The sequence below is a fragment of the Talaromyces amestolkiae genome (assembly GCF_001896365.1).
Source record: "Talaromyces amestolkiae strain CIB chromosome Unknown scaffold28.1, whole genome shotgun sequence".
NCBI lineage: Eukaryota > Fungi > Ascomycota > Eurotiomycetes > Eurotiales > Trichocomaceae > Talaromyces > Talaromyces amestolkiae.
This window is the reverse complement of record NW_024468064.1, coordinates 149,079-175,259: the sequence shown is the minus strand read 5'-3', so window position 1 is coordinate 175,259 and position 26,181 is coordinate 149,079. Positions and strand designations below refer to the sequence as shown.

Genomic DNA, 26,181 nt, shown 5'->3' with positions numbered 1-26,181 from the left:
CTCGATGATACCAAATTTTCCTTCCACAAACAAGGAAGAACGACTTTTACAACACGATCTATCTAACAGGGCTCATTCTTTCCCTAACCATACGCCAGGCAGACTGTATCACTTCACACAGACTCCAAGAAGCAAATTCCAATGGTATCATATTCCACGACAAAACGAAGTTGGCGCTCCGGTCAGCTCCATCACCGTGCAATGATCGCCAAAAGCGCAACGCCGAGCGTTGTCAAAAGCTTGCGCATTCAGTTGGACATTTCGGTTTTTAGCTTTCTGGTACCACTATGAAAAGGACGACGATGTGGAAAGAGATCGCATATCGACTCAAATAGTTTGCTGGCGAATTTCGAAGGGGTCATCCAGGAACTGGCTCGGAGTGAGCTTGTATATTATTTACAATATTTAAAACACATACTTTTTACCTTCCAGTCTGCATTCATGCTTCTAACCCTCAATCAATGGACTGCTCAATTTCTGGAACAATCAATGATATTCTAATATACACTAACACAATATGCAACATCTCGAATACATCAAATGAGAAGGAACTCCCCTTAAAGGTCAAGACCACGAGATAAAAGAGGTGGTGAAAATACATATATGAATGACAATGTGACCTCAACCATGCGCTGAGCGACGCGATTATAATTACAAGCTGAACTTGCTCGATTTGTCTTCCTGCTCCCTCCACAGCAATCCCCTCTCCCTCAAAGCCGCTTCCACAAGCTTCGCTCTACCATTCTCACGATCCTGCCGTCCTTTGGTGTATCGCTTGGAATAGATAGCCACGTTCGGAAGATCGATTTTATCTTTTAGCGTACGGAGTTCTGGCGCAAGCTTTTTGGGTCGGCAGTAGATCCTTTCGACGTGTGCTATTACATCTCCGATGGTTTTAGCCTTGTAGATGCAGATATCTTGCATGTGGTGGCCGGTTATTTGGGAGTAACGTTTGAAGAACTGGTGCATGGTTAGTATTATATAGTAGACGAGAAAATGTGAATAACTTACGGCGAATTTGACTGCAGGGTCGGCAAGGGAGAAATCAAGGTATCCCTTGTGGTGAGGAGGTTCTTTGGCCTCCAAGGCATAGGAGTAAACAGCATCCACTATTCCGTCAGGTTGTTCGGGTTCAGCAGTTTCTTCAACTTCGAGCTCTTCTTCAGCCACTGCTTCAGCTTCGAGTCTTTCGGTAGTGTCAACAGTGGCTTCGTCTTCCGTTTGTTCAGCAGCTTCGGCGGCAGCTTCATTTTGAGCCTCCGGGGACTCTCCAAGCTGGTTGAAGACGAAAAATAATGCCTCCTTTGTCTTCTCTTTTGGAAATGTTAGGCTGCCATTGTTGATTTGGCAGTTTCTAATCATTTTCCAAATCTGTTCATCGTGTCTGGACACATCGCAAGCTAACGACAAAGGTTTCTTGAGTTCGTGCAAAAGACTTAATTCGACAGCAACAGAATGAGCGGCTGAGCGGAAATGGGCGCTTTCGCTGGCTCTTTTGCGGGAAACAAATCTATCACGCGGAAATACATTAGCCAATTGACCGGTTTCCAGAGGAACACCTCTAACTCACGGTTGATATACATCACCCTCAGCGGGCGGAAAGTCACTCCATTGACTCAAATGACCCATCCTCGGCAAATCATGCGCCGTCGTAGCAGGGCTGAAATCGTCCGGAATCAGATCCAGCCCTTCTTCGGGCTCATATTCTTCTTCTGGGATCAACTCCTCTCCTTCTGCTTCTGCCTTTTGCTCCTTTTGCTCATCCTCGCGTTTACCCATGTATTGAGCTTTGCGTTTTGCCCATTCCGAAGCAATCACACCTTCGCCACCGTATGGATCTTCGAGACCGGGAGGCTTATCGGTTCCCCAGATTCGTCGTCGAAGCTTGTCGGTGAAGGGGGTGTTTCCGCTGGCATAGCGACGAGATTCGTGGTTGTGCTGTGACGGGAGGAGGGAGGCATCGTAGCGGCAATTGGAGCAGACATATAATGCGTTCTTAGAGTTTCGGAGGCTAGGTGCCTCCAGCGGCTTAAGAAGTCGTACTGGTGGTCGCATGTTCTATGTTCGTTTTGGTGATAGTTGTTTTGGATGATCTTGTTTCCTCGACTTTTTCTGCGGAACTACAAAGCATGTCCGCAGCACTAACCCGATTTGGACGATAGCGTCACGTGATCAATTTATATGTATATTAGAACAATCTCGTTGAAGCTTCAACTATCATACAATAAGAAGTTACTATGCTTGATCATGCAGCATAACCCACTGGAGGCCCCATGGTCTAGCAACCCAGTCTGCGCCCAGGCCGTACCTAGGAACCTTAACCCAGTGGAGATCCCCTTTCATTAAAATATCGTCCTTGTTCTGTAGTTCAGCAGCAGCTCTTTCCTGATCATAGCAGGAGGCCTCAAGCCTGAACAGATCTCCCTCCTCCAAAGGTTCTCCTACATCTTGTACTCCAGTGGTCACAGCTCGTTGAGCACGCGCAGTATTTTTCATGTTCTGAAGGTATTCTCTAATCTCTCGGAGCTCTCCCTTTTCTTTCTTCCTCAATTCCCGGTCTTTTATTATAGGATGGTCCTGTTGTCCAAAATAGTAAGAAGACGTCGTCGCAATCCTTGCTAAAATTCCGGACGTCTTAGGATGAGTCTGCTGACAAGCTTGGGCTGCTAAGAGGAGCATTGCTCTCAGAGTGAAATTTGCATCGTTACCAGCACAATGCAGTCCTTTGTAAGGGCATTTCAATTTTCGAAGAATGCCACGCAAACTATTTCTGGACTTTGGCGGGAAAATTAGACGAGCAATCACACAAGTGTCTATTGCGTTCCAAGGCGAGTATACCTTAAAGTTGAGCCCCATCGTTTCAAGTGCCTTGATATCGTGATAAAGATCATGACCAACCAGAATGATTTCGCGATTTTGCGGTAAGCAAGACTCGACTCTCTCCCGCATATCACTCTGGTCGATAAAGGTCGTTTTACCGAAAAGAAAGCTGTTTTTGACATTTGCCCTCTGGCAATATTCGACGGGACCTGCAGCAAAATTGTACGTTGTAATGAGTTCCTCAGCCTCTTTTGAGGGACTTTCGTCTTGCTCATCGTCTAGGCAGAAAGAAGCGGCAGCCAGACGTCTTTTTTCAAGTTGTCCAGTGTCTAGAACAGCAATACCAACCTGACATCCCACTTTCGAGGATGTGTTTTCCCAGATGCTCTGTGCATTTTCAAAGTCGATTGCTACAAACACTACGTCGGCCATGCCAGTGGGGTCATCTGAGAGGCCTAGAAGCTTGAGTAGCGTCTGTAGACAATGATTGCCAATAGATTTTGATGGGACCATCCTCAAGTTTAGTTAGGCTTGACAGCTAAACAGTGATGGCAAGTTGATGGACCATTGCAGGTTGGTTGAGAATTCACTGAGGGCAATTCAAGGAGTTGCGTTCTTACCAGTTTAGTCACAACAATGCAACATCTAGAAGTGGACAGACACAGTTGGAAGGGAGTGCGTCATTTACGACGCTTGCCTACTCAGGCATCAGCACCAGACTTCTCATATGACTGCATGACACGAGATGTAACTCAATAACTCAGTTTTATTCTTCAATGTTCATTATATGTATTATATGTACAACAGGCAGCGATCTAAAGGCCAACCTACTCCCGCACAAACAATCCAGCCATACCCATACCCGTTCCAATACACATACTCACAACACCAATATCCTGTCCCGTCCTGGCCAACTCAGGCAACAGCGTGGCCACCTGTCTAGCACCAGTGGCGCCCAGCGGATGACCGATAGCAATCGCACCACCCTTGGGGTTGACTTTGCTCTCGTCAATACCCAACTTGCGAACGCAGTACAACGCCTGGGAAGCAAACGCTTCATTGAGTTCCCAGATACCGACATCAGAAACTTCCAATCCAGTCTGAGCGAGAAGCTTGGGAATCGCGACTGCAGGCCCAACACCCATCTCATCGGGAGCACAGCCGGCAACCGCACTAGCAACCCAGCGTCCCTTGATCGAAGACCCAAGACCAAGCTCCATAGCCGTGGAGCGACGCATAAGCAACGTCGCAGCCGCACCATCGCTGACCTGCGAACTATTTCCAGCCGTACTGGTACCATCCGCCTTGAACGCCGGCTTGAGCGTAGCCATCTTCTCCACCGAAATCGTAGGTCGAATACCATCGTCCTTATCAACCGTAATCTCCCTCGGCGGCGCATCGGGATGCTCAGCATCGAAAAACTTCGTCGTAACAGGCACAATCTCCTCATCAAATAAACCCGCCGCCTGCGCCGCGGCAGCCTTCTTATGCGAATTCGCCGCAAAGACATCCTGATCTTCCCTCGTTACGCCATAACGACTCGCAACATTCTCCGAAGTCAGTCCCATAGGCATAATACAATCCTTCGCGTCCTGGGAATGCGACTCCTTCAACTCAGGCCAGAGCACAGTTGGAATTGCTCTAGATCCGTAATTGCGCGTCATAGACTCCATTCCACCTCCCACACCAACATTGATCGCCCCGGCCCTGATTCCATTCGCAATAGTCGTGATTGCCGCCAATCCAGACGAACACTGCCTATTAATCGTATGAAACGAGACTGAATGCGGGAACCCGGCATGGATCTGCGCCATCCGACCAGCTTTTGCGCCGCCGAGTTCTTGTAGCACGGAGCCGATTGTTACGTCGTCTATGAGTGCTGGGTCGACGTTTGGGTTTGCGGCTAGAGTTGCTTTGAGGACATGCGCGAGCAGTTCTTCCGGGTAGGCATCTTTGAAGCCGCCCTTTTTGGCGCGGGTGACTGCCGTGCGCACCGAAGAGAGGATGACTATATCGGAGGGAGATTTTTGGAGGACCTGTTTGAGGCCTCGAGGGATGGGGGAGGCCATTTCTATGTATTCCGTTGCTTTATACACGCTCAAATCTCAATGTCGTATGTAGTCTCTCTTTGTACAAAAGGTACAGTCTAAAGCAGAGAAGACTTAAATTGTTTTAGAAAATCAAAACGAAGAAAAGAACGGAGGCAACCCCGACTATTTCAACAAAAATCGACGACTGGGGCGCATCGGCTACGGTCCCATCCGAGACGAAATGCCGGGGTAAACATTTAAGACGATACAAGTGTGGAGAAGGTCAGAACGGCGCATTATCCTTATTAGAGTTTCTAGAAAGAAACATAATTCACAATGACGGCTTGCAATCAACATATATATCGCTTTTACTACTTTCAAATCATGTAACCCTGCGGTCAAAGAGGGATTGAAGATTTAAAGATTGTTTGTATGGGGACAGATTTCGGGTAGGGCCCGGATAGGGTCGGCTTTTCGGATAGCCGCACCGGATTAACATTCTTGTCTAGCCATCGAACTAATTCTGATCAACCAAGCAATATGAATAGTAATAAATCTAAACGCTGCATGATAAGAGAAAGCTATAAGTAAAAGGGTATAATACAATCGTAAAAATAAAAAGATAATTCGTGACTGCTGATCTCCCATCAGCTCTTGAAATGCACCATAAAATGCTGTCATACTCTATGAGCGAACTATATGACTGTAATGCCCCGGAACTTTCATTTGACATTTTTCGCAATCAGCGCGAAAGCCCATTGAGAAACTGATCTTCTCTCTTTTGGGTGCCGTGACCGATAGGCGTTTTGTCTCGGTTGTTGATGCTGGTGTCCTTAATATAGGTATAGTACTTTCAGTCTCAACCTTGGCAGGCATTCGAGTAGGAAATCCCGAATTCTGCTCTGGGACTTGAAGGTATATGTTCGATGGCGTGTCGCCATCGATATCCATGGATGAAGGAGAATCAGGCCAGTATTTCTGTCTGCTCATCTCTTTGTCTATATTGGTTGTAGGCTCCATCTCAGAAAAGATGTCGCCGGCCTCGCTGATTGGACTGGGTAATCGCCGTCGTCGCCACCAACTAGACTCATTCGTGTTATGTGTGTTAGGCGTAGGAGTAGCACTGTTAATGTCTCGAGAAGAATCGGTCATCAAGTCCTTGTTCATGTTTAATGTGAAATGACTGTATATCGGTGTAGATGTTCGGCCTCCGCTGATAGTCAGTGACTGATTGAGAAGATGGTGAGGTATGGGCGACGGTTGAAGGTGATTTGAGATGGCTTTGCTTTTTGCACCGACGGGCCAGGGCGAGAGATTGTCGCCATTTGGGAGAGGTGAGATTTGTGCCATGTCGACGTCCATGGCGGTATCCAGTGTTAGGGTTGGGGGACGGCGGTGCTGTAGGGACGAATGTGATGGTTGTTTCTTTTCCTCGCGCCATTGCCGGAAGGGTTCGGGTAGTGTGTTTTCGAAGGGTGTGCTGTTGATTTCGTGTGATGACTCGGTGGGTTGTAATGGAGGCGAGGGCGTAGGATTGTCGAAGGGAACCCATGTGGACAGAAACGAGGTATTGTTACGTTGGCCAAGACGCGATTTCTATCACAAACTTGTTAGTGCGTATTCACTCATGTCCAGTCAGTTGACATACCTTGTGCCCATAGTCACCAAATCCATCCTCCTCCCTCGGCCGTTTCGCAAGAATCGAGGACATAGCTCAGTTTCCACTTTCGTTGCTGAGAATTTATTCTTTAAGGCAGTTCTATAGCAGAAACACAGATCGCTTGTTTAACCGCTTTGTTCATCGAGGCGGGCGGGTCGACGGGTTAAATAACAATCAATGCGGTGGGCTCCAAATGTGAGAGATGACGGTCAAGAAGAGACATGAGACAGGTAAAGCACGGACGAGAAAAAGCGCCATCAGCCTCCGCGTTAGATATAAAAGATGAGGGGCAGATAATTCTTCAGGGACTGACAGCAGTGGAAGCACGATGTAAGAAGACGGTTTCAGATGAGCGCAGAATGAAGCTGCTATCAAAATAGAGTCTAGGGTGGAGGCTGCCTGGGGCGTATGAGTGGTTGGCGGAAGAGGACTAGCGGCGAGCTTGCTAGTTAGCGGCGGCAAGGCACTTATCGTTGCTTATCAGATATGTTACATACATAGTATACTAGTACCAATATTGCTAGTATACTATGTATTAGTCCTCCCGAGTACTCCGTACATGATGCTTTCTATTATGGTCCATGTGCGTCAAACTACTGTCATCAATAGATAATTCTCCTCCTACACACTTCGCCCATGACGTAGGGCCTTGTTTAGGGCGTGCTTGATGTAGTATTCAATTCAGTGTATCGGCTTKCGGKATCGGTCTGACCGTGACGATATAATACAGCGCCATTCCTGCTGCTCAACTAACAGCATTCCTCACCGGCGCGCGTTACGTACCCGTAATACAGGTTACAAGAGCTCTAATAATTAGCCTCTGATTGGCTGAGACCAAGTGAGTCATGGTCAGATACTGCCGCTGGAGACTCACCGCCCGCCACACCGGCGCAGTGTGGTCTCAATCGGGGAATATGATTGGCCAATGGACGCCGTTCATCATGTGAAATGCCCACGAAGACAGCGGGGCATCGAAAATATTTATACTATGTGTCCAGACTGTCATACAACGACTTCTTTCTTACCTCTTCTACTATTGTTTCGGTTCATTGCTAGTTGCATACGGGCACATTCTGCAGCTTAATAGAGCCTTATTTTTGGTACGTAATGAGATGCACCAGCGGACGCGGACTCTGGGCACCCGAATGATGACATTTAAAAGTGGCATCTGTCTTAGTTTCGTGATCTGCTGCTTATGAGTCATTGGCTGACTTTTGTATAAGGACAGAAAAAAGAACAGAAAAGCAAATTGTCTTCCTGCATCATTGCATCAGAGTAGCATTGCGAGTTTAGATTTCTTCATATCCGCCAAGCTTCATACATATTATAAGATGCCTCTTGTCAAACCCCAAACGGAACAGAACGACGATACCCGCGGTATGTCTGAAGGAAGAAGAAGAAAAAGACGAAGAATGACAACTGACGATATAGTCCTGGGTTACGATCCTCTTCTCTCCCCTCACTACCTCCAGACTCAGATTCCCTCTGTGAGTCATCATGCACTCGAAGTTGAAGAAAAGCGAATGCTAATTGAATAGCCCGCCACATCAGTCGAAACCGTCAAATCTGGCCGAAACCAGGCCATCGAAATCATCGAACAGCGCGATGATCGCCTCCTCGTTGTCGTCGGACCATGCTCCATCCACGACCCCGAAACCGCAATCGAATATGCGCATCGCCTCAAAGCGCTCTCCGAAAAACTCGCCGGCGACCTGTGCATCATCATGCGCGCCTACCTCGAGAAACCGCGCACAACAGTTGGATGGAAGGGTCTCGTCAACGACCCGGACATTAACGAGTCCTTTAACATCAACAAGGGTCTTCAAGTTTCGAGGAAGTTGTACGCAGACTTGACTAGTCTCGGAATTCCGATTGCTAGTGAAATGCTCGATACCATCTCCCCGCAGTATCTAGCCGATCTAATCTCCGTGGGCGCCATCGGTGCCCGAACCACCGAGTCCCAACTGCATCGCGAATTGGCATCCGGTCTCAGTTTCCCAATCGGATACAAGAACGGCACAGACGGTAACTTGGGTGTTGCCATTGACGCTATAGGCGCTGCGTCGCATCCCCACCATTTCCTGGGTGTCACCAAGGAAGGTCTTGCGGCGATTACCAAGACATCTGGCAATGAGCACGGTTTCGTGATCTTGCGTGGTGGCACCAGGGGGACGAACTACGACCGGGAGAGCATCAAAGCCGGCCGCGAAGCACTACGGGCCCGCAAACAGCGCGAAATCATGATGGTGGATTGCTCGCACGGGAATTCCAAGAAAAATCATCGCAATCAACCTCTCGTCGCAAAGGAGGTTGCGGATCAATTGCGTGAAGGTGAGACTGCCATTATCGGTGTCATGATTGAATCGAATATCAACGAGGGAAACCAAAAGGTCCCACCAGAGGGACCGTCTGGCCTTAAGAAAGGTGTCAGTATTACTGATGCCTGTATTGATTGGGAATCGACCGTGGTTGTACTTGAGGATTTGGCGGAGGCGGTTCGCGCGCGTCGGGCTGTTACCAAGAGTAATGGAAGTGCTTAGACTTTTGGTCTCTGCAAAAAGTGTCTATTTTGTTTAAAAGGCTAACGATGCCAGCCGTGTCTGTATGACCATGAGAACGAACGACTCTACTACCTACCACTAAATTTTAAATTATATAGTAAAGATCTCAGTAAATAAGTATGGTCTATGATTATGTACATCCATTACCTATCTATATACCAACCAAGTATACATAGGCACACTCGAGCAAGTATACCATCATCTTGACACAAAACAGAAAATGCCCAATAATACATCGACAGAAATGGAACAAAAATGCAAACGCCGAATGCGAATCCCACACCAGACGTAAATAGAGTCAGTCAGAGGGAAGAGGTTAGTCAATAATACATTCTTTTAGTCACACAGTCAGACACGAGTCATGCACAAAGGGTGGGAGGTTATCGTCCCCAGACCCAGCTCGTCCAGCTCTTGACGGACTGTTTCGCTGTCGTCTCGACGTTCAACGCCAACGCATCTAACGATCCCGGTCCCTGCGCGTTGATATTGCTCTGAGCTTCCGCTTTCTTCGCATTCACAGCCTCCAATATCCCGAACGATGTCGCCTGTTCCTCGGTTGTCTTATTATTATTCATCAACTCACTAACCGCCGCTGTTGTCGTCGTCGCTGCCGCAGAACCAACAACTGCATCAGGAACATCCTCCTTCTTCAAACCCTCGAACAAAAACTTCTTCGTCCGATTCCACAATTTCTGCTCATCCGCCTCTTTACGTTTCTGCTGCTCAATCTCGCCGATCTTCTCGTTGCGCAGAATCTCGAGTTGAGCGGGTGTTGCGTTACCGGCTACGAATGCTTCGCGTGCAGCTTGCAGGTCTTGTAGTTGTCTGTCGAGCCAGAGTTCGCGCTGGCGTCGGTTCCACATTGTGAGGGATACGACGGAGTAGAGTGTTAGGGCGCCGCAGACGCCTGTACCCGGTCAGCATTGTCATCTAAGTAGTTGGTAGGAGGAGAAAAGCACCTGATGCAGTAATGAGGGTATAAATCATCACTTTGTGAGCACTATTAGCCACCCTCCGACCCCTCTCGATTATCCTATCGAACGCATTGCCGGTCTGGGCGAGTCGGGCGGCGCGCGCTTGAGCACGTAGTCGCTCGACTTTTTGTCGTGGTGTCTCGCCGGGTGGTGGCGATGACTGATTCTGTGAGGAACTTGATATCGAGGATTTTGTAGGAGATTGGTAATTTGACGGTGTGGGTTGTTTATTTTGTTTCAAGGAGTTGGGGAGTTGGTAGGGAGCTTTGGAACTGACATACGGCCCTGTGGCCGTGAAGCGGGTTGCATCTGCTGCTGAGCGGGACATATTGATTGTGTCGATGGAAACTGTAGAGGTGTCGAGCACAATTGGACTAAATTGCTATGTATAGAAGACTCATCGAGGCGAGTTGATAGGTATGGTCTCTGGATGGATGAGATGAGGTCCGTCGGTCCGCCTGGAAATTTTTAGAGGTCAACGACTTGCCGTGTTTTGGCCAATCAGAGGGCTTGGACGCGGAACCCACCCGAACATCTGACATCTGCTGTCTACTCTATAGAAACGTTACAACGAAACAGAATAAGATGACATCAAATCCAGATCTGTCCTCAGTCCTAAGGACGCTTTCTGCCTTTGCAAACCCTACCTCAACACCCCAACCACCATCACCACAACATCACCATCAACATCATCAACATCATCAACATGGACGACCACCAACCCATACCCCTACACCTCCAACATCAACCCCTAATATCAAGAAGACACAAGCAAGCGCAGCAAATATAACAGCCTACCCCCCCGCTTTAAAGCATATAATGCACCTCACAACCCAAAACGCAGACTTCTCCGCCCGGATCCAAAACCTCATCAAGTCCCAACGGGAGCATGAGCGGACATGGTGGAAAGCGCGGCAGGCGCTGATCGAGAAGCAGGCAGCGAGAGAAGAGAAGAGGAGGCAGATCGAGCAGGTTTTGTGCGTTCCCTGACACACCCTTGAGGAGTTTTAGCTATGTGTTGAACATGAGCTGATCGGGAGATAGGAAATCGGTTGGCGCGAGTAATGCAACTACAACTGGAGCCAGTGCTGAGGACACGACTGTACGTCCTTCACCGACCCCGCTACCCATCTTGAATTACGACGCTAACCCGCATAAAGGAGAAAATATCCCAAGAAAACGCCACAGAACTGCAAGCCTACGACTCAAAGGTGTACCAGGCTTCAGTTGACATGGCGCGGGCCATAGAGAGCGAACTTCGCAGATTGGGGGTTCCTTTTTTTTGTATCGATCGTGCCTTGGTAACCACGGAAGATGACACAGGGGGGACAACATCTGAGTCAGTAGCAGAAGAGGGTGCTAAGACGAAGAAGATATCGAAGGAGGAATTAGAGGGGTTGAAGAAGAGGGTATTGGATTTACTAGTTGATTTGTGTTCGTGATCCTACACCAATCCTATCTACTTTCTAGCCAGACACCAGAGGAACGATTTATTCTCAACTCCCAATCTATGCAGACAGTCATGTCTGATAACACACATAGGCTGGCTAGGACGTATTAGAGACACAGGTAGCAAAGGCGTGAATGAGATCCAATATATGTGCATGAGAAGGAGGACCCCATTATAAATGATAAATGATAAATGATAACATGATTCTTTAAAAGTGTGTTGAAAGTAAAACGCCCGTTCCAAACACCGCCCTATGCAAGGAAATGGACCGAAAGAAACGAAATAAAAATCATCACAGAATGTTTAAGAGATTCAAGAGGACGCCCGCTCGGCGACAGCAATGGCGACAGCCACTGCAGCGCCGCAAATGGCACTCTCATGCGCAAGCTCCAATGTGATTGAAGGCTTGTCTTCTGCTTTTGTGGCCGAGTCACTGCTCTCTCGTGTTAGAATGTCGAGGTATGATTGACATCGGTCCCGAAAACCGGGATACTTGTTAATCACACTTCCGTCACAGGCGATGCTCAAGGTCTTGGTGGGCTGCTCGAGTTCCGTAACGGTAACCTCCTGAGGATCGAGTTTCTTGACTGTCTCGGTTGTGGAGTCAACTGGGAATTCGGCCTCGTTACGTAGACACCACATGCTGTAGATGGCAGTGGACAGGTAGCCCGCCGAACGATTTGAGACGCACTTGCATACGTGCTTGATAAAGGTCAAATCCTCTACCGTCGGTGTAGCAGAGAAGCTATGATTCTTTTGCAAAAGAGCTGCAGACGGAGCTAGTGATGGAGAGTTGTCACCTTCGATGAACGCAACAATTGCCGTGTCCAACGAATATGGTTCCTTCATCGAGTGAGGCAAATCGCCACCAAACAGCGACGCCGTCTCAACAGCCTCGACGATGATCAGTCGCACAATCTCCCCCAGATAACGACCAGTGATCATATACTCCAGAGGCTGAAAGTCGGGTCGTAGATGAGTGCGGTTGAGATAATCATCCCATCGCGTCATCGGCAGCACATTACCACCAAACATACTCAATTCAGTGTTGATGATGACATGCTTCGCACGATCAAACCATCCAGGAGGCCTTGCACCAAACTTGGCGAGACCGATTTCATGGACAGGAAAGTGGACAGCCGCATTCGTACCCGTTCCGAGAATGAGCGACATCCGGGTCTTTGGGTCCACGTAGGCGCGTGTCAACAGAGTAGCAGAGCTATCATTGACAATCGCATCCATGCGAACATTCAACGACAATTTTTGGCACGCTGACACAATCAACCCACCTAGCTCCTGTCCCAATACCGAGTCCGAACAGCGGAACCCTTTACCCATACCCTGAATTTTTCCACTGCTGGCAGATGTCTGATCAACAGGGAACGACCACGACAGTCCAATCGACAAAGGAGTCTCTTCCCGGCCGTATTTCGCGTCCACCCCAGTCAAAAAATTGTCAATCCGCTTCGCCATCCAGTCGAAAAAGTCTGTTCCTTGCAACGCCTTGACCTCCTCATCAATCACCATCGACGTCGAGCTAACGATCTTCATGCCTTCTTCTCTCCCACCCAACTCAATCAAGGCGACACGGAACGTCGACCCGCCCACATCCAGCGCCAAAAACGTGCCCGTTTCTTTCCCCGTGGGTAGAGCATGGTTATACGACGGGAGCATGCAGGACGGGTTCGATTGCAAGCACGACTTGAGCTGGTCTTTGATCTTGGCGGCCATGGTCAACATGTTCTGTACGCTCAGATGTGCATTGAACAGCCGATCGATTTCCTGGGCCAACTCCTCGAGCGAGCAGCGTCGCTTGCGACCATAACGACCGTATACAGAGCGCTGTCGGCGCGGCGTTTCGCCGAAGAGGGCAGCCTCGAGGGCGGCGACCAGATTATGGAAGAGCTCCTGCATGCGATGCAGTACTTTAGCGAGCGACGATGTCATGTTGACGGTGGAGAAGGAGCGATTGTTTCGTTCGAGATGAGACAGCGACCGGCACCGTTTCCTCTGAGCAAGCTGTTAGGCTGCTCAAAGGAAGAGGTGTAAGAATAGCTGTTCGTATCAAGTGTATAGTAGACTATGAGCGGGTCGTCGTAGTGAGGGGAAGGTACGACGAGCTGAGAACAGATAATTCCGCGTAAAAAATTCCTCAAGAGCAAAGACAAAAACAATTGTGTCTTTTGTTTCGTTCCTGCTAGGGTAGTTATAATGTTGTTTTTATTTTCGCAAGCGGTATTTTGCTCCGGGAACCAGCCAGGTATGGAATGTTAATTACTCCAATTCCGGGGAGTAGATGGAGGATCCCGAGCGGAGCGGGAGTGCAGAGATAAGGTCCTGGACTGGGAAAGTAACAGTAGTCAGAAGGGGCGGAATAAATTAGAATAAAGAGCGAGGAAGAGAGAGAGAGAAGAACAGAAACGAAAGTAAGGAGAACAGATGTTTATGGGGAAGCGAAGAAACGAGTTAGGCAAGGTAACGAACGAGTTAAGGTGGTAGTAACATTTTGGACGAGCTAAGAGTATGACGGGGTGAGGTAGCACCGGAAGATCTGCTTACCTAGGGCCGCTAGCCCGATTCGGTCTATACAGTATGATTATGATCATAATCATACTGTGCACTTCCTGTTGTGTGCTATATAACAAGAGTGTACCATAGACGTTCTACGTACTAGTATGCAGTATGTCGGTGCTATCATAGAGAGCCAACTAGAATGCGATCCAACTGTATCAAATAGTATTAACTAACTATGAAGCACCAGGCCAACCCTAAAGCAACGTTGTCATACAGGACTCCGTACGCGGCTACCACAGTCCACTAACATGGTGTGAATGACAGTCTCAGCCGAATGTCACGGGACTATTGCAGATGCTTCGTCTGCTCGTGCTCCGTCGTATGGATCTGTAATGGCAGCGTTGAAGTGTAGCGGTTACAACTATGTGGTAGTAGATGAGGTTGTAGATTAGATCGTATGGCCATGGGAGTAGTACGTCTGTACCACTGTTTATGTTTGATCATTCATTGAGCCGGCAAGCACTACAACGGAGCCAATATTGTTTCAGCTTGCCAAAAGATGATGCCATTCAACCATTGCATAAGTTGACTTTTCGATCAGCAAGCAGAATTGGGGGGACTGATTGGCGGACACGGGATACTTCGAGAAAGAATGCGCTAGTCTGGTCACGGACTAGCGGAGTGTAACACAGTCACACTAGCGTGGGCTGCTGCAACGACATTTATCTTATATTTATTATTATTGTTGATTTTATTATAACTATTATTTAATCATCTATGCTGCATACTGCAGTCTGGTAGTATTACATAGTATTGTGTGTATTGCCTGGATGCCCGACTGGAGGTGATGAAGATGTAGGGCTAACCCTACATCTCCCGCAGCTTCCTCTTTTCAACGTCGCATTCCACTCGTACACACGCTAATCGGCCTCTGGTGCTCGTACACACGCTAACCACAGGCTACCAGTACCAGCTCTCTGGAGGCAGGATGGTTTAGATAAGACCTGCACGCCGTCCTACTATTACTATACTAAGGGGCTGCTAGGGTTACTCGCCGCAAGCTTCAATGCATCAGTCAGCATCCACCCCATTGCTGGAGCTACCCAAACATTGCGATCCAGAAACACAGAGCACTAGTTAACCACTGTGAGTAGTTTGAGACAGTTACATCTGCTACGTACTAGTAGTATACCACAAACAAATTCATGCCAAGGCTGCCGCGTGGTCGCCTGTCGTTCGGGCACTACAGATTAGTCGGGTGGATACAAATCTGATAGAGTTACATTAGCATCTGCTAGTTGACTAAGTCTACTATGTATGTTCTTGATTTCGTTGCTTGCCCTTTTGACTAGCTAGTTACTATGTAGCCATCTACACCCTGAAACACGAAACATGGCCCGGACTGGACTGGACTGGAACGGTCTGGTAGGTAGGAAACGCAATCTGAGTTAACGTACGGGGACCAAATCATCCTCCACTTAGCTCATTCGACGTGATGAAGCTGTAAGGGACGGACGGCTGATCGTTCGGCTATCATCGTTGCATGCTCGTACATTACTTAAGAACTCAACATATTCAGTGTTCGTAACAACGCAAACATGATATACGTATACTATGCTCTCCGTACATATGACATGGTATGTATTATCAACTGGTTAGGTGTATAGACGGTAACAATTTTCATGTCGCAGCTTGTAAGATGTAACAGTTGCAACGGTTGACAGTACACTCTGTCCAATCAGCGCCGCGAACGCCGTATGACTATGCTTATCATTTCTTATCGGATCGATAAGCTTTTGTATTCTGGCTATGTTAACTCGAGGATATTCAACTAAATTAACTCAGGTTGCGAAGGCTGCTACACAGAATCTAATAGTTGGCCTGATTTGAATCCTGTCCAGCCCAACTACCGGTATAACGATGTTGGTTTACTGCTCGGGCAATTCCATAATTTGGGACTTTCTGTGCAACGGGTTAGCTTACCTCGGAAATCAGATAATGCATACCCAAGAATGTGAACTACACATATACATAGTATGCAGTTTACTACTTTCATCAACGTACTCAGACAAGCTGAGACATCCGAGGGTCGATATGTTTCTGAAACTTGGAATTCACTCAGTAGTGTGTCTGCAAAACTGCAACTGACCGGGCCGATCATGAAGATCACATTGGGGTCCTTTCTTGCTGCAGAAGTGTAGACACATATGCGATAATACCAAGAATTTCTCGTCCTGTTGGAAATAACAGGTAGTATTATAATATATTGTGGAGGTGGAGTGCATGGTGTAGCATTTATGCACCCCGACCGAGTCTACTCTCTTCACGGGGGAATTGGCTAGCCCTAGCCCTAACCCTACATCGACACGTTGACAACATCGCTTCAACAGAGCTAATACTGTCTGCATATTCTTATCTTTCTCATAGCAATATTCCATCAATACTCATATAAGCACACATGATATAATAGAATTGGATTGTTAAATCATGAATCAAGATGCATCACCATGATGTCAATCAACATCGCCTCATATAAGAACACTTCCAGGGACCGTATGAACAGACACCTTCCCAAACACTAACAATAAACTCGCTTTATTATCTAAAATATCCGTCCGAGACAAAATGTCAGTCGAGCGAGTCAAAGATCGAAAAGACGAAGACATCAACGAAGGCGACCATGTGTGGACACGATATCGTGGCGGCGTGCGAGAGGGAGATGTGCGTACCGTTCCCCGTCTCTTTACCATCATAGTTGCTTTGTCAGGAACATGTCACTAACAAATTATAAAAAAAAAAAAAGGTACAGAAAATCGTCATGGATGAGCGCGAAGCTCGACAGGAGGCTGTCGCAAATCCACCCAAAGTAGGTGATCGAAGCCTTTCAAGCTCAGCCGGTCTTTATGGGGTATGCTAAGTTAACAACGGTGAGTACGCAGGTCATATTCTTAGATCAACATGGCGATCGAGTCGCGCATAATCCGACGACTTTATCCAAGACATCTACGCCGTGATACACAATACACGCAAATTGTGGTGTATATGGCTGTTTTGAGGACAGTCATGGGTAATATCTGAGCTATCTACTACACCATAATATCCACAGAAATTCGAGATGCACTATTCAGTTAAACATCTAAAATTGAATTGTTGAGTTAAGCTTAGTGCACAAATCGTCTGATGCTGGTCCTTACGTCATCCCCACATGAGGAACATCGGCTGACCGCTATGGCTTCATAATTCAATCGTTCTAGACACATAGTATTAGTCATTCGCATCACCAGTCTTAATTGAAGGTTGACCATATATTCGACTTATTCTTCTTTGGAGATGCTATTTTCCAGAGATGCTATTTTCCAGAGTGGGCAGATTGCCTATCCGTTGCTGCACAACATTCAACCAAACCCGACACATAGCACCAATCGTCAATATGTCTACATCGTCTTCGCCACCAGTCATCTCCCACATTCTCGAAACATGTCTCTACGTACGCGATATCGAGATATCAGCCAATTTCTACAAATCGGCCTTGAATATGGAGCCTTTTATGATTACTGTACGAACACCCAATTGACTACATGATCAGATTGATAGTAATGAAATCTGCAGCCGAGAGTTACCGCATTCAACCTCGGCTCTACGACTCTACTTCTCTTTAAAATAGGCGCAACTCATCAAGATATAACCGTCAACACTGAGAATTCTCATGGCATAATCCCGGGTCACGGCCCGAGCGAGTCCCTTTTTCAGAACGGCAATAGTTTGAAACAACATTTCTGTTTCGCCGTCAAATCTCCTCAGGACGTAGATGAGTGGAACGCTCATCTTGAGAAAACTGGCGTGTGTATCCTGGGCAGAATGGAATGGGAACTTGGTGGGAAGAGCGTCTATTTCAAGGATCCGGATGGTCATGTAGGCGAGATTGGATCAAGGGGGATATGGAAGCATTACTGACTTTCATAAAACTTGTATCGTAATCTTTCAGATTTATTCAGAAGATGCAGCCTCAACCTCCTTCGCAATACTCTCCAGCTTCGCAACAGATTCCTCCACCTCCTCCTGACTAGGAAGATTGACAACCACTAAATACAACACATCTTCTTGTAACACCTTCTTAATTATCCGTCTAGTAATAAGTTCTGGTGGCTGTCCATTCGATTCTCCCTCTTCCTCAACGGAAGATTTCCCCTTTACAAGACGCTTGATACCAGTCTCAACCAGCTGTTGTGTCTCGGCCATCATCTTATCAACCCCCGGGACAGGGATGTGTCCTCCCGTCAGAATTGAGATTAATGAGCCACTGTTTGCGGGATGGTTGGGGTCGTTGAAGCGAGATTTCAAAGGTTTGCGTTGCTCGGAGGGTATGACTAGGGCTGATCCTTCGTGCTTGGCCTCCTTCAACTCGTTAGTAATTTGCCAAATTGTCTAACACAGCAGAAGCAGTGGCAGAGGGAAACCCACGAAAAATGCATGTGCCTTCCTATCACTGTAATCATTATACCATTCCCCGGCATTCCTCAATTTATCGCGAATCTTTGCTAGTCCCTCACCCTCTTCCAAGACTACCCGATTCAGATCCGGATATATCAAAGCCGCAGCTTCGGGCAACTCAATCTCGCCACGCGTCTTGCCGCTCACAAGCCTAATATCATTCATACCCTTCTTGAACTTCGTCATATTCGGATCCGGATCCCTAAACTTCTCGACTGTCTGATTCAAGTCTAGCCGTTCCTTTGAAAACAGTGATCCCTGCTGCTGCTGCTGTCCAGGAACCGCATCCTTGAACGCCATCACCATCGCATACAGGCCTCGCGGCATAAAAATCTCCTGATTGACGCGATCCAGAAATGAGTTCTTGCGATGACGCTTTTGGAGTTCTCGCGCGGTGCCGGCGACGACTTGGACGACGGCACTAGTGATTTGGGCTGCGAGGATGGGGACAAAGCCCAGTACGCCGCCGGCGATTTGGATTACTTCGATCCATGCGGAGGCCTGTACTTCATCAGCATCACGCTTCTTATACAGATCAAGGACCAGGGAGAGGAGGAAGGATGTTACCTTGCTAACTCGATCGAAGTCTTCGAGAAACTCGAGAAATACGTCCTCGCTAACTCCGCTGTCAGCAAGAACAGGCGCATAGGCGCGCACAAACCCTCGTTCTCGCTTTCGTGGTCGTCGTTGAGGAATGATTACGGGACATGGGAGCCTTTGTATTGGTTGAGGGGGCGGTGGTCCCGCCAAAGCGACAAGATCGCGAACCAGGGCTTCTCTTTCGTTGAGTCTAACATCTTCTGTCTCTTCTACTATTGATTCTCTTTCTTCTAGTGCTGTATCGTCGTTGTTTGTTGTTCGCATGCTATCGGCGATTTCGTCGAATTCCCATACGGCCTCGTCTTGGTCGAAGCCGTTTACATAGTCAAATTCGGCTATGTCGACCTCAATCTTGCGTTTCTCATCGTTTTGATCAATTATACCATTGTCATTGGGCTTATCGGCCCTAGCCTCGAGCTCGACATTATCTGTAACCGAAGAATCTGGAGATGTGGAAGTAGCTTGTTTCCGAGATGAGGAGCTTTCGCGAGCGGCATGGATGGCTTCCGAGGTCACCCCCAAGACTGGGCTTAGAATTTTTGCTAGAAGAACCATTTTGACTTATGGCTTGAGAATTTGACCTTGGGTAATTGAAAGGTAAACCCATCAAAAGGTTGACACCTCTTATATCCTCGTCCCTTGGCAATCATCCGCACCATTAGACATAGGTAAATTCATCTTGATCAGCAATGTGGCTGAACGCAGATCACAACCCACAAGTGTAGGATATTCCGTCCTATCATTTACTAAAATTCATCAAAGTGCAGCGGCAATCTGATGTCAGGAACTTTACCCGAATAGGAAATAACAATTGCCAAGACTCGAGATTACTAGACTGAGAACCTCAAAAGAGTGAGTCTAGCCCTAGTTGCTCGATTGGGTCATACTATGTAGAAATCCCCTTGAAGAAGTGGATTGTACGTACTTTTAATAGGCTTCGCTAGACAAATAGAATTATAATCTGTACCAACAGCAAGACGAACAGTAAAAACCAGATATCCCTTGGTCGGTTTTTGTTCTCCTCCTTAAGGTTGTCGAGGCACAATTCTATTACAAAACGGACTACGTGCCATACAATATTAATTATTACATTAAATTGGGCCCGGAGGTGAAGAATATGTATGAATAAGATTAAAGGAACATGAAGACAACTATTGCTTAAGTCTAAGGTATATTCACGTAAGTTCGATATACGTACTAATCACCAAAACGAAAAATGAACTTTCAGCCCATATCAATGATACACCAGATATCAACAAAAATAAATAACAGTGAACAACACAATAGAAGACCTGGAGCTTTATCACCATCTAGATAGTCGCGAGTGTCATTCCGGAGGACCCAAGGGGAGGATATCAAAGGAGAGAGTCATCGAAGCTTTACTGGCCTCCTTGACGGACAACACGGGGTGGCTGGTCCTTTGAGCCACCTTTGGTCTTGCTGGTGAGGAATCCGAGAGCGAGGCACATTTTGGCTATTGGTTGGTGGATGGCTTCGAGGGAGTAGGGCCTTTTGAGAGCTGTGAAAAGGAAATCAGTCTTGAAAACAGTCTTTGATGCTGGCGAATATATTTACTGGTAGTATGATTGGTAGAAGAGACTAGAACTTCACGATTTGTCTGTCTGGATGATTGAGATGAAGAAAAATGCATTCCAACCCATGATTCCTGTGCTTTATATACCTATACGCCTCGAGCTCAGCCTCCCAGGTCTCGCACTGTTTGCCCCTCTGACAAATAACTGACACAGCTAAATCTAAGGTCCATCCAAATATGAGTGATATCTATGTCTATATTGTATACTATCGTATTGAATGCTCGGTATAGATTGCTGCAAAGGCTTGATTCAGAGCTGGATGCTTGGCCAATCAGCAAGGAAGATATCAAGCCAAGTGGGTCACATGGAGCTTATCTGATGTTGGTCTTGGCACTCGTATTGTCCCAATGCGGTATCCTTGGCGAGTCCTAATCCCTAAAAGGGTAACTAGTGCGGACATCAATGGACGCCTCCCAACAGCATCCTCTCCCTAACCACGTCAAGCCTTTTCTATGATTTCACATCAAAGATCGTCCAGCCAATAAAGCATATTTACTATCTCCCGGAAAATCAATCGGCCGCAGCAGGCACGTTCAGCCCCATGATGTCAATCCTATTTTTGGTCTCTGACCCTGACATTGAATCCGCTATGGCCTCGAAATTCCCTTAATAAGGATGTGATCTTGGCAGGAACGCTACTTCTTTCATATGTGCCATCCTTTCAGACAGAGATCAGAAATATATTGAAAATGATGGAAGACGGACGCAAGCGCCACTGCTGGGAATGTCTCCGAAGCCGTCTTGTCTGCGACTTCACACTCCCTGCATGTAAACGGTGTCTTGCTTCGGGAATTAATTGTCCAGGATACGACGAGAAAGAGCCAAACAGATTAAAGTGGCTTGCACCTGGCAAGGTAAAATCCCGAACCAGAAATTCTTCCAAGTCGAAGCCCTCCAAGCCTTCAAAGTCTGCTGTGAAGAGCAATMAAAAAGAAACGAGCCTCTATTCCAAGGCGGAGGTCTCTGCCTGCGGTGAAGATGTTTTCATTCCTTCGTTTGAGTTCAAGACTGAAGCCCATATGCTGTTTCAAGCCTGTCAATACTGTACGTAGCTCACGAATTGACTGGCTAAGCTTGGCAAGAGACCCTGAACTGAGTCAACTGACATGACACGAACAGACAACGCCTGCATATACCCCAGTCTACTACCAACAACCGAACTTGGCCCAAGGACAACCGTCTATCAGATCTCCCCCGCTATTTTCCAAATGTGTCTTGCATATCCCGACTACATACGGCTCAGCATCGTTTGCGTAACCACTAGTCACTTAATGAATCAGATTAAGGATGACTCAGGCCCATTCGACGTTCAGAGTAATTCGCTGGCCAAGACTTTTTTCCGCTACCGGGGGCTTGTTATTCGCTCCTTGAGCGAGGAGATTAAAACATGGCATAAGCGTTCTAGTAACTTCGTCATTGCTGGGATTCTTATGCTTTTACTTGTTGATGTGAGTTATTTGTTTCCACGACCTTATCGTTTGGCTGTCATGTTAATGTGTCTCCACAGACCCAGCATGGCGTCTCTCCTTTCTGGCGATGCCACCTGCAGGGGGTCCAGGAGATAATCCTGCTGCGTGGCGGCATTCGTGCATTGGCCGAATCAACCGGTACACAGCCACTGCTTTTCTGTTTTGCATAGTGCGTGACATTAGCCACTATTGTTTGACCAAGACTAATCATATCAGCCTCGGAGTCATCGGAGACACATGCTCGCCTACGCCAGACCTAGTCATGGCCCCTTCGCTACTAGACGAACTCGATTCTAGCCTATCACAATACCAGGACGGTTCATTTACCACCCACGTATATCCCACAACACTATTCCAGGAAATTATCAAAATCAATCTCATTCGCTTGCGAGTATCGAAGAAAGATTCATTACACGTCGCAAAAATCTTCACCACAGAAGCCTTCAAGATACTGAACCGTATCCAGACATTCTCACCAGAGACATGGGCTGAATCCAAACCATCCGCACACGATGACTGGGTACTTGTAGGAAACATATACCAATATGCCGTGGCTCTGTACTGCATACTGTCACTACAGAGCTTGTCGGTGTTACCTCGCACCGCCGCGCTAAGAGAAACCTGCAAGCTAAGCGCCAATCTCCTGCAGATCCTTCTCCGCGAGGGCGTGCCGTCTCCCAGACTCAAGACTTTTTTCCTCTGGCCGCTGATCGTACTCGGTGTGGAAGCTGTGCATAGCGGTAACGATATGCGTGTCTTTGTGCTAAAAAATCTGGAAGACATGAATCGTAACCTCGGTACGTATATCCCGCTGACTGGGAAGGACGTTCTTGAAAGATTCTGGGCTTCGGGAAGTACGGATTGGGATGCTTGCTTTGATAAGCCGTATGCGTTTGTGATGCAGGCTTCGGTGGACGTCAGTAAGCTGTATTAGTCATTTAGAATGCGTTTTATATTAAATAATTGATTTGAAATGTAATCTTCATGTCTATAGATATCTTAAGAGTTACGTGACCCCCGATATACAATCACTCTGACTTGTATTCTATGACTTCCGATGACAGTCAACACACGACTTCAGTATAAAAGTGTAAATCTATTATTTTGTCTCTTGAATACCTAGGTACTTCGTCTTAGATACATATATCATCGTCGTGTGGATCAACCTGATAAAACCTGGAAGTGGATTTCTTCTCCACATCTTCTGAAGACTTTCATTGTTCATCTAAGCTTATCATCTAGCTCCTGGCTTGCCAACCGTGGTTCATCATTTATTTAGATCTCCATAAGTTACAACTCTAGACTTGCAAAATCTCAAGATCTGGAAGAACTAGCTGTGTTGATGATCGTCAAGAAGCCTCGGCGTAGCCAACTCTCCACTTTTTAGCATCATCCCAAGCCAGAAAAGTAGTAAGGCTAGGCCAGAAATCGCAACAAACGACGACGATCGATATAGCCTTTTTTCCTCTCTGGCCTGGAGCAATTACCTCATTACACTATATACATTCTAATATGAATTGTCCGGCTTATATACTCACTTGCGTTGCTGTCCGGCCAACCCAACATTCAGGTGCTGGATAGATCAGGGCAAGATGCGACTGATCCTCTCTGTTGTGACAAGCCTTGTCGCTTGCGCAGTGGCCAAGCCCGTATCTGTTGGAACAGACGATCCCATAGAACACGATTCTTCGCATCATCATGTCGCCCGCTCCGGTATTTCAGGACTGCTGTCAACTGCATCCAAGAACCTAACCTCATCAAACCCATACCTCTCTCAACAAGCGGCATCAATAAACTCCAAAGTCGAGAGCTTACTATCATTTTCCAATAACGAGTCCACTAAATCAAGCTCGACTGAATCAGCCGCAGACATTATTTCAGCTATCTTCAGCACCCGTCCTGCAGACCTGACCATCTCGGTTGACCTCCTGCTATCAACAGGCTTGCTAACCGGCGAGATTCTCAACTTACTCAATGGCTTCACTGATTCCACACTAAATTCCATCTCGAACAACAATGCCCTAGACCCCGAGACAACAATATACCCCTCGAAATCAACGGATGATGCCCCTTACTCCGTCGACGAACACACGCTTCGATCCGCAATCTACATCCCCGACTCATTCTCATACGGTGCAAACGGCAAAATCCCCATTCTTCTAGTACCGGGAACATTTATCCCTGCCGGCGTCACGTATTATTTCAGCTTCAGCAAGTTAGGTGATCGCGCAAACGTCGACCCCGTCTGGGTAAACGTACCCGGCGACTCACTAGGCGATGCGCAAATCAACGCCGAATTCGTCGCGTACGCAATTAATTACATATCCGGAATATCGTCCTCATCCAAGATAGGTGTCATTTCCTGGTCCCAGGGCGGCCTCGACACACAATGGGCTCTTAAATACTGGCCATCAACCCGCTCCGTCGTTCAGGACTTTATCCCCATCAGTCCGGATTTCCATGGTACTGATTTGGCGTACTTCATATGTCCTGGGTTCCCATTATTGACGTGTACGCCCTCTGTTGTGCAGCAGGAGTACACGTCTAGTTTTGTGGCTACGCTGCGCGCTGAGGATGGGGATTCGGCGTTTGTGCCTACGACGGTGTTGTATTCGAGTTTTGATGAGATCGTGGAGCCTCAGGGTGGGATGTCGGCATCGGCGTATATGCTTGACGTGCGTGATGTGGGCGTTACGAATGCGTGGACGCAGGAGGTTTGTGCCGGCCAAGTTGCGGGGGGTGTATATACCCATGAAGGGATGCTATATAACCCATTGTCATGGGCATTAGCTATCGATGCGCTGACACATGATGGTCCCGGTGATATTTCGCGGCTAGACTTGGATACTGTGTGCTCGACGTATTTGGCAGAGGGGTTGTTGTTGGATGATCTATTGGGGACTGAAGGGCTTCTATTGCTTGCGTTAGTGAACTTGTTGGGATATGAGAGTTGGACGGCTGTTGAGCCGCCTATTATGGCTTACGCTTGAGTAGCTAGACAGCAAATTATGAGTCTATATAGTTCAATTCATGAATATGACCTTTGCAGGTATATAATAGTCGAGGACGAGATCATCCAAACTAAATGCTAGCTCTCCGGGTAGGCAGGGAACTCAACCACTTCTCTTTCAACGTTTTGCGATAGTCTATCAAATTTGTGTTAGTGAAGGCAGACAAAGAGAGAATAGAGAACATGGTAACGCATGGTAACCTACCTAGAATAGCTCGAAGTCCCTGCAGGACCGAGGATGCCAACAACACCAAAGCAACAATCTGACCAAAGCCCCAATAATTTTCAGAATCACCATTCAGGCGGTGTTCATTCCCAGCGCGTAATGCAAATATCATATAAATATGTAGCGGATATTGTAGCATTGCTAGCGCCAGAACTATAAGCTTGGGCCTCTCATCATGCGGAACCAACGCAAAATACCTCTGCAACTGCTGTGTTATAAAACGGCCTAGATCCTTCAAACTCAACTTATCTGCATTGAATAGATGGGCTACACCCGAAATAGTGCCCGAGAAGAAGTCAAATATGGTTATGGGGTTGCTGTTTCGGTCGGAAACCAGATACTCTATTGCCAGATATCGTTGTAACTGTGGGTTCGTGTTGACCGCGACTAGTCCACAAGCTGTCATGCTGGTGAAGAAATAGATACTGGTTATTGCGAGATATACATCATCGCCCAAGGGATGCAAGGACGTTGGCGTCGAGATCTGATTTGCAGAGTAGCATTGCCCGGGTATATTCTCGTCCCAGGTCTGTAATTTAAGCCCGAACATGATGACGAACGCGGAGTATAGACTGAGGAAGAAAAGAACCAACACAGAACGGTCACTGTTGTGTGCATTTTTGTTGCCAATCACGTTGATCAGAGCAGCGCATACTGAAATGCTAAAGAAGGAAAAATCATATCAGCCATATTTAACTTGGAAGCGGAGTCGCCATCGAGGACCTCCGAGGACAACCTACCCGGTTAAGTTCACTATGTCATAGATAATGTGGAAATGGTA

General features: G+C 47.3%; 8 protein-coding genes across 8 annotated transcripts; 4 read left to right on the top strand and 4 right to left on the bottom strand.

Moving 5' to 3' along the window:
* Positions 1-651: 651 nt before the first annotated feature.
* Positions 652-6,561, bottom strand: BHQ10_010006 (uncharacterized protein; the record flags this gene model as incomplete). Its single annotated transcript, XM_040872589.1, has 7 exons — positions 652-960; positions 1,012-1,510; positions 1,571-2,058; positions 2,839-3,275; positions 3,701-4,891; positions 5,618-6,446; positions 6,499-6,561. The coding sequence occupies 7 exons, from the start codon at positions 6,559-6,561 to the stop codon at positions 652-654; spliced, it is 3,816 nt and encodes a 1,271-aa protein (XP_040738508.1).
* A 1,280-nt stretch (positions 6,562-7,841) lies between these two features.
* Positions 7,842-9,050, top strand: BHQ10_010005 (uncharacterized protein; the record flags this gene model as incomplete). Its single annotated transcript, XM_040872588.1, has 3 exons — positions 7,842-7,887; positions 7,942-7,997; positions 8,049-9,050. 3 exons carry the CDS (start codon positions 7,842-7,844, stop codon positions 9,048-9,050), a joined length of 1,104 nt encoding a protein of 367 aa, XP_040738507.1.
* A 401-nt stretch (positions 9,051-9,451) lies between these two features.
* BHQ10_010004 (uncharacterized protein) lies at positions 9,452-10,373 on the bottom strand (the record flags this gene model as incomplete). The annotated part of the gene is made up of 2 exons (XM_040872587.1): positions 9,452-9,978; positions 10,031-10,373. The coding sequence occupies 2 exons, from the start codon at positions 10,371-10,373 to the stop codon at positions 9,452-9,454; spliced, it is 870 nt and encodes a 289-aa protein (XP_040738506.1).
* A 491-nt stretch (positions 10,374-10,864) lies between these two features.
* On the top strand, positions 10,865-11,596 carry BHQ10_010003 (uncharacterized protein; the record flags this gene model as incomplete). The annotated part of the gene is made up of 4 exons (XM_040872586.1): positions 10,865-11,022; positions 11,090-11,147; positions 11,206-11,454; positions 11,588-11,596. 4 exons carry the CDS (start codon positions 10,865-10,867, stop codon positions 11,594-11,596), a joined length of 474 nt encoding a protein of 157 aa, XP_040738505.1.
* A 211-nt stretch (positions 11,597-11,807) lies between these two features.
* On the bottom strand, positions 11,808-13,442 carry BHQ10_010002 (uncharacterized protein; the record flags this gene model as incomplete). The annotated part of the gene is made up of 1 exon (XM_040872585.1): positions 11,808-13,442. The coding sequence occupies one exon, from the start codon at positions 13,440-13,442 to the stop codon at positions 11,808-11,810; it is 1,635 nt and encodes a 544-aa protein (XP_040738504.1).
* Positions 13,443-17,996: 4,554 nt separating this feature from the next.
* BHQ10_010001 (uncharacterized protein) lies at positions 17,997-19,655 on the bottom strand (the record flags this gene model as incomplete). Its single annotated transcript, XM_040872584.1, has 2 exons — positions 17,997-18,404; positions 18,471-19,655. The coding sequence occupies 2 exons, from the start codon at positions 19,653-19,655 to the stop codon at positions 17,997-17,999; spliced, it is 1,593 nt and encodes a 530-aa protein (XP_040738503.1).
* A 1,729-nt stretch (positions 19,656-21,384) lies between these two features.
* Positions 21,385-23,098, top strand: BHQ10_010000 (uncharacterized protein; the record flags this gene model as incomplete). Its single annotated transcript, XM_040872583.1, has 4 exons — positions 21,385-21,739; positions 21,815-22,143; positions 22,203-22,333; positions 22,381-23,098. The coding sequence occupies 4 exons, from the start codon at positions 21,385-21,387 to the stop codon at positions 23,096-23,098; spliced, it is 1,533 nt and encodes a 510-aa protein (XP_040738502.1).
* Positions 23,099-23,756: 658 nt separating this feature from the next.
* Positions 23,757-25,154, top strand: BHQ10_009999 (uncharacterized protein; the record flags this gene model as incomplete). Its single annotated transcript, XM_040882974.1, has 1 exon — positions 23,757-25,154. One exon carries the CDS (start codon positions 23,757-23,759, stop codon positions 25,152-25,154), a length of 1,398 nt encoding a protein of 465 aa, XP_040738501.1.
* Positions 25,155-26,181: the final 1,027 nt, after the last annotated feature.